This window comes from Oncorhynchus mykiss, chromosome 23, assembly GCF_013265735.2.
Source record: "Oncorhynchus mykiss isolate Arlee chromosome 23, USDA_OmykA_1.1, whole genome shotgun sequence".
Taxonomy (NCBI): Eukaryota; Metazoa; Chordata; class Actinopteri; order Salmoniformes; family Salmonidae; genus Oncorhynchus; species Oncorhynchus mykiss.
The window spans coordinates 25149024-25167354 of record NC_048587.1 but is presented as its reverse complement, the minus strand read 5'-3'; the positions used below and the strand labels follow the sequence as shown (position 1 = coordinate 25167354).

Here is an 18331-nt window from a genome sequence, read left to right as displayed (position 1 = left end):
TGGCAAAATATTCTTTGGACAAATGAAACTAAAGTTGTGTTGTTTGTAAGGAACACACACACTGTGTGTGGAGAAAAAAAGGCACAGCACACCAAAATCAAAACCTCATCTCAACTGTAAACTATGGTGGAGAGAGCATCATGGTTTGGGGCTGCTTTGCTGCCTCAGGGCTGGGACAGCTTGCTATCATCGATGGAAAAATGTATTCCCAAGTTTATCAAGACATTTTGCAGGAGAATGTAAGGCTATCTGTCTGCCAATTGAAGCTCTGCAGAAGTTATGTGATGCTACAGGACAACAATCCAAAAGACAGAAGTAAATCAACAACAGAATGGCTTGAACAGAAGAAAATATGCCTTCTGGAGTGGCCCAGTCAGTCCTGACCTCAACCCGATTGAGATGCTGTGGCATGACCTCAAGAGAGAGGTTCACATCAGACATCCCAAGAATATTGTGGAACTGAAACAGTTTTGTAAAGAAGAATGGTCAAATTCCTCCTGATCATTGTGAAGGTCTGATCCGCAACTACAGAAAACGTTTGGTTGAGGTTATTGCTACCAAAGGAGGGTCAACCTGTTATTAAATTCAGGGGTTCACATACTTTTCCCGACCTGCACTGTGAATGTTTACACAGTGTGTTCAATAAAGACATGAAAAATTATAATTGTTTGTTTGTAATTAGTTTAAGCAGGATGTGTTTGTATATTGTTGTGACTTAGACTTAATTTATGCAGAAATCCAAGTAATTCTAAAGGGTTCACATACTTTTTCTTGCCACTGTATTTGGGCTGCAATTACTGAGGCTGTTAACTCTAACGAACTTATCCTCTGCAGCAGAGGTAACTCTGGGTCTTCCTTTCCTGTGGCAGTCCTCAAAAGAGCCAGTTTCATTATAGCGCTTGATGGTTTTTACGACTGCACTTGAAGAAACTTGAAGAATTATTGACATTTTCCACATTGACTGCCCTTCATGTCTTAAAGTAATGATGGATTGTTGTTTCTCTTTGTTTATTTGAGCTGTTCTGGCCATAATATGGACTTGGTCTTTTACCAAATAGGGCTATCTTCTGTATACCACCCCTACCTTGTCACAACACAACTGATTGGCTCAAATGCATTAAGAAGGAAAGACATTCCACACATTAATTAAGAAGTTTTGAAATGCATTCCAGGTGACTACCTCATGAAGCTGGTTGAGAAAATGCCAAGAGTGTGCAAAGTTGTCATCAAGGCAAAGCGTGGCTACTTTGAGGAATCTCAAATATAAAATATATTTTTTATACTTTCTTCGTTACTACATGATTCCATTTCATAGTTTTGATTCCTTCACTATTATTCTACAATGTAGAAAATAATACAAATGGAATGAGTAGGTGTGTCCAAACTTTTGACTGGTACTGTAGATAGATAGAGCGAGAGAGAGAGAGCGAGGTGAATGAACTGAGAGAAAGCATGCAGGGAATTCTACACCATTAAAAATCTAATTCGAATTGAAATACCTATAAATATTTGGCTAAAACTAATTGAATGTGTTATTGAACTAATTGCACTTCATGGCAGCGAGGTGTGGGGTCCACTTGCAAAACAATATTTCACCCAATGCGACAAACACCCTATTGAAAACCTGCATGCAGTTCTGTAAGATTCTCTTACATGTCCAGAGGAAAACTACAAACAATGCATGCAGGGCAGAATTAGGCCAAAATCCACTAATAATAAAAGCTCAAAAAAGAGCAATTCAGTTTTGGAAACATCTAAAATACAGTGACCCCCTCTCATACCGGACAATTTACATTGACCCTCCCTTGTACACTGCTGCTACTCGCTGTTTGTTTGTTACCTATGCATAGTCATACTGTTTATTATCACTTTTTATTTTAGTCTACTTGGTAAATATTTTCTCCCTCTTGAACTGTTGGTTAAGGGCTTGTAAGTAAGCGTTTCACGGTAAAGTTTAAACTTGTTATATTCGGCGCATGTGGCAAATAAAGTTTTATTTGATGTCATTACCAAGCCCTGCAATGCCAAGAGCTGAGCAAAGAAAATAGTCCCCACATCCAGCTGGTCCTGGGCCTGAGTTGACAAACCTGTTCTACTAACACACTGAAGCCTCAGGACCAGAACATCCAATCCATTAGATCAAAACAAAGTATAACACAGTCAAAACAAAACTACAGTACTTATTGGGAAACACAAGCACAAAGCTAAATCCAGTGCTATCAAGCCCTAAATCGACAGTACACCGTGGCAAACTATTTGACCATAAAAACCTTGACAAAGTACAGGCTCAGTGATCACAGCCTTGCCATTGAGATGGTTAGACACTGTTGGGGGAGGATGCAGAAAGCTGTGGGTTGGCAGCGCACTACATTTCTGCCTGTCATAAAATGAGGGACAGTGTCTGACAGACCAACCAACCTGAACATGTCCTCTATGCTTATTGTTATTGTTTAATGTATGGTTATTTTGACCCTTGGTTATTGTTGTTACTGTTGTCCCTTTGACAACATTGATTAGTATTATTAATTATGTTAATATTGTAATTCTCCAAAGTAAGCTTTGGCAATATGTACACTGTTACGTCATGCCAATAAAGCAAATATAATGAGAGAGAGAGAGAGAGAGCGAGAGAGAGAGAAAATTATTAACAATGGCAGTATTAATGATTATATATATATATATGCCATACAGCTTTGACTAAAACAGAGAATAAAGTGGTGCTCTGAAGTCTGCACATGGATAAAACTCTTAACAATAACTGTACTCTGGTTTAATACAGCCTATGTATCCTTGTAGTGCCTTCCGGCTTCATAGAGTGACTCAATGGTAACAGGAGATTCCTCTTCCTTCAAAGTGATTGTTCCTAGAAAAGGATATTTCTCATTCGGTTTTCACTGTTTCTCACTCCCTCCTATCCAAGCGCTGCTCATTGCTATGTGAGATGTACATCTCTTGAGCTTATGTTTAGCTTTGCGCCAGTCTGTCTAGGACTACAGGGGATCTGGTTTCTGTTGTCTATGAGATAATGCTGCCTGTTTGGACATTGATATGTGTATTTTAGGGATATGAGGTCAGAGGAGATGCACATTGCTGCTATGTGGATATGCTCGGACAGGACAGGAAACTGATAGGCTATAAGGAGTTACAGAATCAGACAGACAGAGGGCATCATCCTCTTATTTACACTGACAACACTGACATCGTCAGGCCAGAATTTGTTTGTATCGTGGGCTCCCTCTAGTGGAATTTAGTCAGTGGATTATTTTTATTTTTTTTACAGCATTATGTATTCACTCATGTTCTGTTTTATCTCCACAGTCACAATGGTGTTGTTTCTGACTGCAACTATAATAACCTTGAATAACTCCTCTCATGAGAACCAGACTACAGGTAAGTAACTTTCATAAGAATAGGGAATCAAACAGGGCCTTGTTTCCCAGTTGCGATGTAACTTAAGCATTTCGATGATCTTACCAGATGCATCGTTATTCACTAGTCAACCTTTTAGGAGTGTTTCCCAAACAAGCACGTAGAGAGAACGTTCGTTAAGTGCAATGTTAGAACATCTAACGATACTGATAGGATCGAAAGAAAAGCAGAGCTGCTCTCGGATCAGTACCTTAGCATTATAATCATCCCAAAATACTAACGACAGATCAGCTCCTAGAGATATATTACCACTTATGGCTGCAGATATAGATGCGGCTTATTCTAAATGCTGAACCTATCATTTTAGTATTTATTAGGATCCCCATTAGCTGCTGCCAAGGCTTTGTGTGTGTGTCCGCATTGTGCTGTGAGGTGTTGTTTTGTCTGTTTTTTTCTTATTTTACTGCTCGCTTGAGAGTTACTTGATGTGGAAGAGAGTTACATGTAGTCATGGCTCTATGTAGTACTGTGCATTTCTCAGAGTCTGTTCTGGACTTGGGGACTGTGACCCAAAAGGGTTCTACCTGGAACCAAAAAGGGTTCTCATATGGGGACAGCCTAAGAACCCTTTTGGTACCCTTTTTTATAAGAATGTGGGTGTCTGAGTGTGTTCCCAGTTCGTACAGACAGTTCAGTGCTTTCAACACATCAATACCTCTCACAAAGACAAGTAGTGATACAGTCAATCTCTCCTCTACTTTGAGCCAAAATATTGACATGCATGTTATTGATATTAGAGTACATCTAGCCCTTCCTGCAGTCAATTGACCAAATCGCCATCTAGTGGCCTCATTGGTGGAATACAATTAATATGTCATAATTTAATAAACATAAGTTCAAAAACCTTCCGAAAACCCGTTCTTTCTATATCAAACAAATTTGTAGGGTTGAATATTAACTATAATGAACTTATCCTCTGCAGCAGAGGTAACTCTGGGTCTTCCTTTCCTGTGGTGTTCATCATGAGAGGCAGTTTCATTATAGTGCTTGATGTCTTTTGCGACTGCACTTGAAGAAACTTTCAAAGTTCTTGATTTTTTCATTGACTGATTTCCATGTCTTAAAGTAATGATGGATTGTCGTTTCTCTTTTCTTATTTGAGCTCTTCTTGCCATAATATGGACTTGGTCTTTAACCAAATAGGGCTATCTTCGGTATACCACCCCTACCTTTTCACAACACAACTGATTGATTGGCTCAAACACATTAAAACCTCTTCAGTCTACCCCCTCCTTTTTCGAACATTCTGTTAAAAATCGCGCAACATTTCAGCGTCCTGCTACTCATGCCAGGAATATAGTATATGCATATTATTAGTATGTGTGGATAGAAAACACTCTGACGTTTCTAAAACTGGTTAAATAACGTCTGTGACTATAACAGAACGTGAACAGCAAGCGAAATCCCAAGAAAAACCTGGTCACAAAAACCACAGAAAAGTATTAATCCGCCAGTCTCTGAACTGTTTATTGCAAGCAAAAATATATAGCAGGGAGCTTGCAGTTCCTACAACTTCCACACGATGTAGCCAAAAACGTCATTTTCATTGACAAAAATCCTTTGTGTAATGACAAATAGATCCTTCATTCCGTCCAGCATACAGCAATCGATTTTGGAAGAGAGACAAAGGACATCGTTTTCTTGAGTAGCTGCTATTGAATACAGATCGCACAGTGATCAATTTGATCGCTTATTAACGTTTACAAATACCTAAAGTTGGGTTACAAAAGTAGGTTGAAGTGTTTTGTCAAAGAATATAGGCAACTTATATAATTTTTAAAAATGACGTTGCGTTTTGGAAGGGAGCTTTTTCCTGAAACAGACAGGCTATACAAATGGATATTTTGGGCATACATGGACGGATTTAATCGGGAAAAAGAGCCAATTGTGATGTTTATGGAACATATAGGAGTGCCAACAAAGAATATCATCAAAAGTAATGAATGTTTTATATTTTATTTCTGCGTTTTGTGTAGCGCCGGCTACGCTAATTATTTTGTTTACGTCCCCTTCATGTATATTGGGGTGTTGCATGCTATCAGATAATAGCTTCTCATGCTTTCGCCGAAAAGCATTTTAAAAATCTGACTTGTTGGCTAGATTCACAACGAGTGTAGCTTTAATTCAATACCCTGCATGTGTGTTTTAATGAACGTTTGAGTTTTAACGAGTACATTTAGCATTTAGCGTAGCGCATTTGCATTTCCAGGTGTCTAGATGAGACATCTGCGTCTCAGGTAGGAGCAAGAGGTTTTTAAGAAGGAAAGAAATTCCACAAATTAACTTTTAACAAGGTACACCTGTTAATTGAAATGCATTCCAGTTGACTACCTCATTAAGCTGATTGAACAAATGCCAATAGTGTTTAAAGCTGTCATGAATGCAAAGGGTGGAATCTCAAATATAAATTATATTTTGATTTGTTTAACACTTTTTTGGTTACGACATGGTTCCATATGTGTTATTTCATAGTTTTGATGTCTTCACTATTGTTCTGCAATGTAGAAAATATAAACAATAAAGTTAAAACCTGGAATGAGTAGGTGTGTCCAAATATTTGACTGGTACTGAACATCGAATCTTCGTTATCATTTACAAGCAAAATATCCTGTTGACGCCAGCAATACAAGTAACGCTAATAGTAGAAATAGAGGACTAGAAGAGTGTGCGCGCTGGAGGCCTATGGACAAGTCTACGAGCAGTGAGCTAACACTGTGTAGGACGAAGGCTTGAGGGATATTATTTGGATAGGATCGGACGACTCAACGTATGAGTTACCCTCGAGCCATCGTCGTTACAAAAATACACAAGCTGTATGAAAGCGAGAGGGCTACGAAAGCGGAGGAGTTGAAATATGCAATGGCTGTTGCTCTCACAGGAGACCACTGGACTTCTGTCTGTATCCATAACTACCTTGGGGTTACTGCGCACCACATCAATAAAAACTGGAAACTGCATTCACATGCTATGGCCATAATGAAGACAGAAGACAGTCACTATGCTGAAACGTGCGCTCGGCATTTCATGGATCTAGCAAAGCAGTGGAACATTGAAAACAAAGTTACCACAGTTTGCACAGACAGTGCACGGAACATGATTGCAGCTGCAAGACATATGCCTTTTGAACACCTGCCCTGCATCGCGCACAGTCTCCAAATGTCCATCGCAGTGTCCCTACAGAACAGCGGTGTCACGTTCTGACCTTAGTTCCTTTGTTTTGTCTTTGTTTTTGTATGGTCAGGGCGTGAGTTAGGGTGGGCAGTCTATGTTTGTTTTTCTATGTTGGTTTTTGTGTTCGGCCTAGTATGGTTCTCAATCAGAGGCAGGTGTCGTTAGTTGACTCTGATTGAGAATCATACTTAGGTAGCCTTTTTCCACCTGGGTTTTGTGGGTGTTTATTTTCTGTCTTTGTGTTATGTGTGTATGTCACCAGACAGGACTGTTTTCTTTCGTTCGTTCATTTTGTTATTTTTGTATTGATTCAGTGTTCAGTGCTTCCTTTAATTAAAATTATGAACACTTACCACGCTGCGCTTTGGTCCTTCTCTCTTTCTCCCGAAGACGATCGTTACAGAAACACCCACCAACCAAGGACCAAGCGGCGTGGTAATGGGCAGCAGCAGCAGTGGCTAAAAACACAGGACTCCTGGACATGGGAGGAGATTCTGGACGGCAAGGGACCATGGGCACAGGCTGGAGAATATCGTCGCCCCAAGGCTGAGCTGGAGGCAGAGAAAGCAGAGAGGCGGCGGTATGAGGAGGCAGCACGGCAGAGCGGCTGGAAGCCCGAGAGGCAGCCCCAAAAATGTATTGGGGAGTGTGGCGAAGCCAGAAATGAGACCTGTGCCAACTTCCTGGGTTTACCGGAGAGAGAGAGGGACCGGGCAGGCACCGTGTTATGCGGTGGAGCGCAAGGTGTCCCCCGTGCACATGCATAGCCCGGTGTGGTACAGTGCAGCACCTCGTATCGGCCGGGCTAGAGTGGTCATCGAGCCAGGTGCCATGAAGCCGGCTCAGCGTGTCTGGTCTCCAGTGCGTCTCCTCGGGCCGGCATACATGGCACCAGCCTTACGCATGGTGTACCCCAGTTCGCCAGCACAGCCCAGTGCGGGTTATTCCACCTCGCCGCACTGGCCTGGCTACGGGGAGCATTCAGCCAGGTAAGGTTGGGCAGGCTCGGTGCTCAAGAGCTCCAGTGCAGCTTCATGGTCCGGTCTGTCCGGTGCCACCTCCACGTACCAGCACTCCGATGGAAGCCCCCCGCACCAGGCTGTCTCTCTGTTTTCTCCCTACAGGTACTCCCGCCTGTCCAGCGCTGCCAGAGCCTTCCTCCTCTCCAGCACCGCCAGAGTCTCCCGTCTGTCCTGAGCCGCCAGTCTGTCCTGAGCCGCCAGAGTCTCCCGTCTGTCCTGAGCCGCCAGAGTCTCCCGTCTGTCCTGAGCCGCCAGAGTCTCCCGTCTGTCCTGAGCCGCCAGAGTCTCCCGTCTGTCCTGAGCCGCCAGAGTCTCCCGTCTGTCCTGAGCCGCCAGAGTCTCCCCGTCTGTCCTGAGCCGCCAGAGTCTCCCCGTCTGTCCTGAGCCGCCAGAGTCTCCCGTCTGTCCTGAGCCGCCAGAGTCTCCCGTCTGTCCTGAGCCGCCAGTCTGTCCTGAGCTGCCAGGGCCGCCAGTCTGTCCTGAGCTGCCAGAGCCGCCAGTCTCTCCTGAGCTGCCAGAGCCGGCAGTCTGTCCTGAGCCGTCAGTCAGCCAGGAGCTGCCAGAGCCGTCAGTCAGCCAGGAGCTGCCAGAGCCGTCAGTCAGCCAGTATCTGCCAGAGCCGCCTGTCATGCCGGCGATGCCGGAATCGCCCTTCACTCCGGCGCTGCCGGAGTCTCCCGCCTGTCCGGCGCTGCCGGAATCTCCCGTCCATTCGGTGCATGCGGTGCACATGCGGTGCATTCGGTGCATACTAAAGTGCATCTTTAGTAACTATGGTTTTGGGAAACGACTCGGCCACTAAAGATGGTTCTAGCGATGAGCTTAACGCTATGAAGGCTCTGGGAAACGAGGCCCAGGACAATCAGCATACATTAACTCAATCCTAAATTTAAACAATTGTTAGACATGCCCAGTGCAATTATCTATTTAAATGGGTGCATATAGATGTGAAAATATTGACAACACTTGTATGTGTAGTATACAAAATAATATATTTATCTTTGTTTCCCAGAAAACCCCACCCCCCAGGGTGCCCATGTACTTTCCTACATGCTGGTCGTCTCTCTTCTTCTCATCATCATCGTTCTCCCGACAGTATACTTCCTAAGGTAACAAACAACACTGGGTGGCTTCACCTCACCCCCATCCTTTCCTTTATCATCAGCCCAGCCCACCCCCACTGTGTGTGTGTGTGTGTGTGTGTGTGTGGGTGGAAAGTGTTCCAACAACTGCTCTTCCAGTAAAACAGAAAACAAATGCCTAGCTAGGTCATATTATACCATGCTCTCTCTGTCTCACTCACTCACTCACTCACTCACTCACTCACTCACTCACTCACTCACTCACTCACTCACTCACTCACTCACTCTGTCAACTCCTCTCTCAGAGGTGAGGATACTCTGTGCTTCTCATGAGAAAGAACAGCTTTCAGTACAGATGGTGGGTTTCTATTTCTTCTGACTTGTTGAGCTGAAATATTCTCTTTCATCGGTTATGGTCGGATAACATTTTAGTTCTTTCCTCTTTTGTTTCCTTTTCCTCTTCTCTGTCACAATCTCTGGTTAGGTTTAGAAACCACAGGAAGGCTCTTGTCACCTCAGTTGATAAGAAGATTCCAAATGGCTTCTTGGAAGATCAAGGTACGTCTCACAACATCACTTTTCCACATACATCTTATGAATAGGACTGTTGCGATAACTGTATTACCGCCACACCAGCAGTCATGAGTTTTGACCACAGTAAAATTCCACTTGACCGTTGACTCACAGTAATCTCCTCTTATGCACTCTAGCCATGCGTTCGTTAGTAGTACCCAACTCGTTAACGATCATCAGGTTCTAATGGCCTGGTACTCAGGGCTCAGGGCTGTATTGTCATCTGACATCAACGTAAATGCAATTGAAAATCACATCATACACTTATCATCAAAAGAGTATGTGCTTTTAAAATTCTACTCACTGTGATGATCAATTTGAAGAAAGAAATTCAACAACAGGTTGAAACTGATTGTAAAACATGGTCGTTGTGGATGTTTCAAAGCCTAACACAACAAACTGGACAGCGCTTTCGAAAGTGATGGATGATTAATTCAAAACTTCCATATGTGACCTGTTTTAGGAAACTAGGCGTATGTCGCGGGTCACAACTTCACAGGAGAGCCGTTTAAACGTAAACTTTTTTATTTGTCAACATGTGTTTTTTGGCAGAAATGCCTTCTTGAACATATGCACTTTCCTGTGCCTTATTAACAAACTTGTGTGCCATCTGTAATTACGAATTAAATTGTTAAATTACGAGCCTAGTTGGTTTAGCCATAGAAAAAGCCAGCAACCTTCCCACTAGCCATGATTGGCTGAGATGATGAGTGGGCTGGACATGCCGAGAGAAGTTTGGATTGGTCTGCTATATAGCACACTTCTGTCTATTTGAGCTGGTCAGTATGTCTAGGTAATCCTGTCTAACGCTCCTTTAATTATGTATTAAAACTGCTTAAGTGTTGCTCTCTACTTTCTGGAGGACTGAGTTTTGAAATCAGTGGACTTCGAGTATGATAGCTAAGGAGATGGAGAAAACACATGTTTCCGAATTACATCTTCAAACTAAGGGCAACCATGGCATCCGACAGGAGACGCGTCCAACCATGAATGATGTATATGGGTAAGATAGTCTAGCTAGCCACTGTTGACTAACCCCATTCCGTACAAATGTGTGCAACCGCGGCATTCAAACGAGGCTGCAATGAAAACTAATGGGACTGTAGCAACTGTGTTGGCATCAAAATCTGGGGTGTGAACTACGTTTCTATTCAAGCATTGGTTGACATGGTAATGGTCCGGTAGTATTGGAGAAAACCCCTCTGACACCGTACGTTAAATTGTGACGTGTCATGACGTAACGTACAGCACGCATAATGCAACTAATTCTGTGTCAACTGAATGCATACATTTTTTGCTTCATCACAGCAAGCCATCATTACTCTCAAAAGCCGCGGCAGCCTCTGTTTACTTCTGAAGATAACTTTAGCACCGCCCTAAAAACCCAATTCAAACCTTCAAATAGGTATGCAATGACACATTATATAAACTCTTTATAGTGTTTTATTTACATTTTAGAGGTGATGTTGGACAGATCGGATGAAAAAGCTGTTTCCCAACATTGGCTCATCTCCCCGTTCCTTGTCACAAAGTAGGTTTCGCTTCCCCACCCACCATTTTTTTAAAGACCCGACGGAGCTCATTGCCTTCTTCAGTTATGCAGAGACGAGCAGCATGAAGGTCTCATCATTGATTTTGCTGGAAAGGGGAGACATTGTGCTTTACAGTGGTATTCATATTACAGTTGACCTGAAAATATTACATTTTTGGCTCTAAAATAAGGTCAATTGTACGTTACAGTGCATTAGCTAACTATACATTTTTAGATATTACACGTTTTAAATTTTGACAAAGACCCATTTGCTTGGCTAGCTATAGCATGATGTTAGCTAGCTAACACTGAACCTGGTTGGTTCGCCACCTGCACACTCATGCAGGGTAGTAATGTCATGAGTTGTGATTATGGTTCATTTTTTACCTAGCTAGCTACATGTCTTAACCAAAGACTCCACTATGCATTTTAGAGCACTCTTGTCTGAGTGTGCCAGAGAGAGCAGAATAGCAATCAATTTACTCACGCTCAACACCCGTTGAATATGGCCGGTGTCAGTAAACGTCTGCAGAAAAGCGTAGTTCAATTGTTGCTAGCAGCATAGTTACAGTCACCAACGCTCTGGATAACATGAAAACAACATCACCAGCTCTGCCAGGGTGAGTAAAATGGTCAGAGTGGGGTGTTCTGTCATTATGTGTTTGGAATTAGTCAATGTTAGTCAGTTAGCTTGGGTGCTTGACTGCTGTTGTGAAGTCAGAACGTTCGGATCAACCCTACTCATCGGCCAGAGCATCCGGTGTGCGCTCTGATCACGAAACGCTCTGAATTTACAAACGGACAATCTGACAGCACAGTTGCAGTCACCAATGCTCTGGATAACATACCGGCCTAACCATCTCTGCTAGGGCGAGTAATGTTCAGTGATCTGTTCTCTCTCACTTAAATGTCTGGAAGTAGCTAGCAAGTTAGCTTGGTTGCTTGACTGCTGTTGTTAGTACATTCAGATCCACCCTTAAAGAGATGGGTGGGGATAAAGCTTAATAGAGTGTGAACGATGCTGAATGGGTGTAGACAAAGGGCTCTCCAATAGTAGTACCGAAACATTCAAAGGCCATTTTCTCAAAAGTGAGATTACAAGTTTATCAACTCTCAAAGCAAAAATACTTTCCCATTGTTTATCCACTGTAGTGTATGATATACCATTGGCTACAGAGTCTCTACTTTTATCCAATGTAAAAGACTACATTTCAAATTTTGCTACATAAGACCGATTTTGAGCCGGTCGGCACCTATGCCGGTCACGGGTGTACCTCAGCCACGCTCAAGGTACAAAACGATATCATAACCGCCATCGATAAAAGACAGTACTGTGCAGCCGTCTTCATAGACCTTGCCAAGGCTTTCGACTCTGTCAATCACTGTATTCTTATCGGCAGACTCAGTAGCCTCGGTTTTTCGGATGACTGCCTTGCCTGGTTCACCAATTACTTTGCAGACAGAGTTCAGTGTGTCAAATCGGAGGGCATGCTGTCCGGTCCTCTGGCAGTCTCTATGGGGGTGCCACAGGGTTCAATTCTCGGGCCGACTCTTTTCTCTGTATATATCAATGATGTTTCTCATGCTGCGGGCGATTCCCTGATCCACCTCTACGCAGACGACACCATTCTATATACTTCCGGCCCGTCCTTGGACACTGTGCTATCTAACCTCCAAACGAGCTTCAATGCCATACAGCACTCCTTCCGTGGCCTCCAACTGCTCTTAAACGCTAGTAAAACCAAATGCATGCTTTTCAACCGTTCGCTGCCTGCACCCGCACGCCTGACCAGCATCACCACCCTGGATGGTTCCGACCTTGAATATGTGGACATCTATAAGTACCTAGGTGTCTGGCTAGACTCTAAACTCTCCTTCCAGACCCATATCAAACATCTCCAATCGAAAGTCAAATCAAGAGTCGGCTTTCTATTCCGCAACAAAGCCTCCTTCACTCACGCCGCCAAACTTACCCTAGTAAAACTGACTATCCTACCGATCCTCGACTTCGGCGATGTCATCTACAAAATTGCTTCCAACACTCTACTCAGCAAACTGGATGCAGTTTATCACAGTGCCATCCGTTTTGTCACTAAAGCACCTTATACCACCCACCACTGCGACTTGTATGCTCTAGTCGGCTGGCCCTCGCTACATATTCGTCGCCAGACCCTGGCTCCAGGTCATCTACAAGTCCATGCTAGGTAAAGCTCCGCCTTATCTCAGTTCACTGGTTACGATGGCAACACCCATCCGTAGCACGCGCTCCAGCAGGTGTATCTCACTGATCATCCCTAAAGCCAACACCTCATTTGGCCGCCTTTCGTTCCAGTTCTCTGCTGCCTGTGACTGGAACGAATTGCAAAAATCGCTGAAGTTGGAGACTTTTATCTCCCTCACCAACTTCAAACATCTGCTATCTGAGCAGCTAACCGATCGCTGCAGCTGTACATAGTCTATTGGTAAATAGCCCACCCATTTTCACCTACCTCATCCCCATACTGTTTTTATTTATTTATTTTTCTGCTCTTTTGCACACCAATATCTCTACCTGTACATAACCATCTGATCATTTATCACTCCAGTGTTAATCTGCATAATTGTAATTATTTGCCTACCTTCTCATGCCTTTTGCACACAATGTATATATAGACTCCCCTTTTTTCTACTGTGTTATTGACTTGTTAATTGTTTACTCCATGTGTAACTCTGTGTTGTCTGTTCACACTGCTATGCCTTATCTTGGCCAGGTCGCAGTTGCAAATGAGAACTTGTTCTCAACTAGCCTACCTGGTTAAATAAAGGTGAAATAAAAAATAAAAATAAAAAATGCATATTAGAGCATATGCAAATATCACATTAACATAAGAATTCAGACACCTTAGTCATTACTTTGTTGAAGCACCTTTGGCAGTGATTACAGCCTCAAGGCTTCTTGTGTATGATGCTACTACATTGGCACACCTGTATTTGGAGAGTTTCTCCCATTCTTCTCTACAAATCCTCTCAAGCTCTGTCAGGTTGCATGGGGAGCTTCGCTACACAGCTATTTTCAGGTCTCTCCAGAGATGTTCGATCGGGTTCAAGTCTGGGCTCAAGATGGGCCACTCAAGGATACTTGTCCCAAAGCCACTCCTGCATTGTCTTGGCTGTGTGCTTAGGGTCATTGTCCTGTTGGAAGGTGAAACTTTGCCCCAGTCTGAGGTCCTGAGCGCTCTGGAGCAGCTTTTCATCAATGATCTCTCTGTACTTTGCGCCGTTAATCTTTCCCTCGATCCTGACTAGTCTCCCAGTCTCTGCCGCTGAAAAACATCCTCACAGCATGATGGTGTGACCACCATATCTCACCATAGAGATGGTGCCAAGTTTACTCCAGACATGACGCATGGCATTCAGGCCAATAGGTTCAATCTTGGTTTCATCAGACCAGAGAATCTGGTTTCTCATGGTCTAAGAGTCCTTTAGAAGCCTGTAGACAAACTCCAAGCAGGCTTTCATGAGGAAAAATATACAGTTGAATCAATTTTTGAATAAGGCTGTAACGTGACAAAATGTGGAAAAAGTCAAAGGATCTAAATACTTTCAGAATGCACTGTATATAGACAGGTGTGTGCCTTTCCAAATCAGGTCCAATCATTTGGATTTACCACAGGTGGACTCCAATCAAGTTGTAGAAACATCGAGGATGATCAATAAAAACAGGATGCACCTGAGCTCAATTTCGAGTCTCATAGCAAAGGGTCTGAATACTTATGTAAATTTGAATACATTTGCAAAAAAAAAAAAATGTTAGTTGTAGATTGAGGGGGGAAATTATTAAATCAATTTTAGAACAAGGCTGTAACGTAACAAAATGTGGAAAGGTCAAGGAGTCTGAATACAGTGCATTTGGAAAGAATATATTCCAAAGGCACGCATCAGCGGCTTCTATGCTGGTGGCCTGGAGATGCTTAACGTGTTTGTTAATTAACGGCCAATTACCATGAGCCTGGCAGGCTTTTGCATGACAATAACCGGCTGACATAATTTCATGACCGCCACAGCCCTAATTATGTATACAATATTTAATTTGAACCATTGAGTATGTGTTGTGGGATATGATGCAAGCCTTAGGTTGTGTGTACATAGTTCTTCTTGAATTTCAATACTTCTGTTCTCTAGATAAGTCGTCACAATCAAAACAAAAAGTCAGGTCTATTCTGTAGCGATATCTTACTGAAGGCATATTCTGCTATTGAGATCTGTCAAGATGAATTAACACGTCTAAAATGGTAGAAAATTATAAAAAGATTCACTGTCTACCTTACCACATGCAGTTGAAGCAAAATTCATTGTAACTTTCTAACTTTGTAATTAATAATTATAATGTATTACATTTGTAAAGCACTTTATTATACACTCTCAAAGTGCATAAAATACAATATTAAAGAAACCAAATAAACAGGTCAACTGACACAGAACACAGCTGATGCGACAACAAGTACACTAAGGAGTGTATTGTCAAATTGTTTTATAATTTAATCTTCATGTATTTGTCCACAAGTTTATATATGTTTACAACAAGCAAGGGGAAGATATCAAAATAGGGGCATTGGGGAATAATAACATATTGTGCTGAAGCCGTCTCTAGAGTAATGCAAGGTCTCTTTCATGATCATGTGAAATGTCAATTGCTATGGAAATGCTGGGATGTGTTCTTCAATTATGTTAAAGGTAATTATGATGAAACTATGAATGTGAATGTGATACGATATGGATTACAATGATTAATATTAAGGCTAGACGCACTACATGTTACACACATAGACACTCAAACATGCAAATTGGCAGAGTTATTATTTATTTGGACATAACACATTAGTCTTACTCTTGTACAGACATCATACACACTCATTATATCATAGCCAATATCATACACATCAACCTACTCAGATTTGTTAGACATAATTTGTCTCAATTTTCTAACATCTGTGGCATTGGCTCACAGGCAAGGGAATAAAACAAATATCGCTAGAACCTACTTCTTGAATTCTAAATATCAGACATTTGAAAGCTCTAGTTTTGACCTTCATAATACATCTGATGTCAGTAACTTTACAAGCACTAATTATGGTCAATTTAGCCCGAGAATATTATCTAGTTATGGTAAGGGGTGAAATAAGTATAGCTAGTTATAATTGTAATGATTTGGCAGATTATAAAAAAAGAAGATCAGTCTTTACATGGCTATAAGAAAAGGAATATAAGATATACTGTTACGGCTTTCTTCCGATGAAGGAGAGGCGGACCAAAATGCAGCGTGGTTATTTCGATTCATCTTTAATAAAGATAATGACGAACCATACAAAAACAATAACCGTGAAACCCTAAACAGCCTTATCTGGTGCAAACAAACACAGAGACAGGAACACTCACCCACGAAACACTCAAAGAATATGGCTGCCTAAATATGGTTCCCAATCAGAGACAACGATAAACACCTGCCTCTGATTGAGAACCACTTCGGGCAACCATAGACTTTTCTAGACAACCCCACTATACCACAATCCCAATACCTACAAAAACCCCAAGACAAAACACACCACATAATTAACCCATGTCACACCCTGGCCTGACCAAAATAATAAAGAAAACACAAAATACTAAGACCAGGGCGTGACATATACTGCTTACAGGAAACTCACTCTTCATCCTTAGATGAAGTTGCGTGGAAAAAGGAATGTGGTGGTGAAATAATTTTCTGTCATGGAGAAAGGAACTCAAAGGGTGTGATGATATTAATGAACAGAAATGTCGATCTGAATGTCCAAATAATCAGGAATGATTCGCAAAGAAGGTGGATCCCTTTGAATATGTGGACAAAAAAGAGATTTGTCTCATTACTCTATATGGTCCAAATCCGGATGATCCACACTTCTTCGAAAAAATGTATACCAATTTATTGAACTTACAGGCAACTATAACACATTGTTAAGTACCTCAATGAACCGTAAAGGTAATCACTCTACAAACTATCATCTCCGGGCCCTTAAGGAAATCACAAATATTATGGACACATTAGAAATAGTGGATATTTGGAGACTAATAAACCCCGACCTAGTGAGATATACATGGAGGAGACTTAAATCCAGCTTGTCGTCTTGACTACTTTCTTGTCTCTTTCGCTCTTGCATCAAAGATTTAAAAAGTTTTAATAGGAGACAGAATGTGATCGGATCATCATTTAATTGGCCTTCACATAACTCTTATAGATTTTCCACGTGAACAGGGATTTTTGGAAATGTAATCAAAGTTTACTGGAGGACAACTTATTTTTAACTGAGACAAAATAATTTATAACTGAATTTTTCCAGTATAATATAGGTTCAGCAAATCCCCTTATTGTTTGGGATACCTTTAAATGTATCTTCAGGGGTCATTCAATTCAATATTCATCAATTAATAAAAGCAGTTTCTGGCTAAAGAAACAAGACTAACAAGGGAAATCCATGAACTAATAGTACAGGTACATAGCAATAAAAACGATACTACATAGATACAAAATAAGTTAGAGGAAAAATAACTTGAGGAACTTATTCAAGAACGATCTAATGTAATCTATTACAAAAATATAGCAAACTAGATGGAATGTGGAGAAAGATGAACAAACTTCTTCCTGAATCTCCAATACAGGAACGCTAACAGAAAATAATTTGCAGAAACTCGTTACTGAAGACTGAGTCATCTATGATTCTCAAAATTATATTTTAAGAGGAAGCTAATTATTTTAGGTAGATGTTCTCTTTTCCGTCTCATCCTCTCCCACTGAATGAGGATTACGGTAAGGAATTCTTTCCAAATAATATAAAAAATGGAAAATGAACAAATGTATCGAAAGATCAGTGCGAAGGCCAAATTACAGAGGAATAACTTTTTGAGGCTATAAAATCCTTTCAGTCTGGAAAAACCCCAGGGCTTGATGGCATACCAGTAGAGGTATATCAAGTATTTTTTATATACTAAAAGCTCCATTGTTAGATTGTTTTAACTACTCCTATAGAAATGGTAGTCTGTCAGGTAGGTCTGATTTCTCTATTATTAAAACAAGACACAGATGGCATATATAAAGACCCGGTCTATCTAAAACATCTGAAGGACCCTTACACTTCAATGTTGTGATGCAAAAATACTATTAAATGCATAGCACTCAGAATTAAAAGGGTTTTACAAGGTATTGTTCATCCTGATCAGACATATACTTTACATGGGCGATACATTGGAGATAATATACGACAACTACTAGAAATATTATGAAACATATGAGAAGCCAGGAATGGTATTTATAGCGGATTTTGAAATGGCATTTGATAAAGTAAGACTGGATTTTATTTAAAAATGCCTGGATTTTTTTCAATTTCGGTGATTCTCTTATAAAATATAAAATAATATAGCAACCCAAGGTGTAAAATAGTAAACAACAGCTACTTCTCAGAGTTTTGAATTGTCAAGAGGAGTTAAACAAGGGTGTCCGCTGTCACCATATT

General features: G+C 41.5%; 1 protein-coding gene across 1 annotated transcript in view; it reads left to right on the top strand.

The window, feature by feature from the left end:
• LOC110502487 (receptor-type tyrosine-protein phosphatase epsilon) overlaps window positions 1-18331 on the top strand; it is a 61070-nt gene that overhangs the window by 24971 nt on the left and 17768 nt on the right. Inside the window, exons 3-5 of the mRNA XM_021580534.2 lie at window positions 3319-3390; window positions 8635-8731; window positions 9189-9262. Coding sequence (XP_021436209.1) covers window positions 3319-3390; window positions 8635-8731; window positions 9189-9262 — 243 coding nt within the window. The remainder of the gene's footprint in view (window positions 1-3318; window positions 3391-8634; window positions 8732-9188; window positions 9263-18331) is intronic.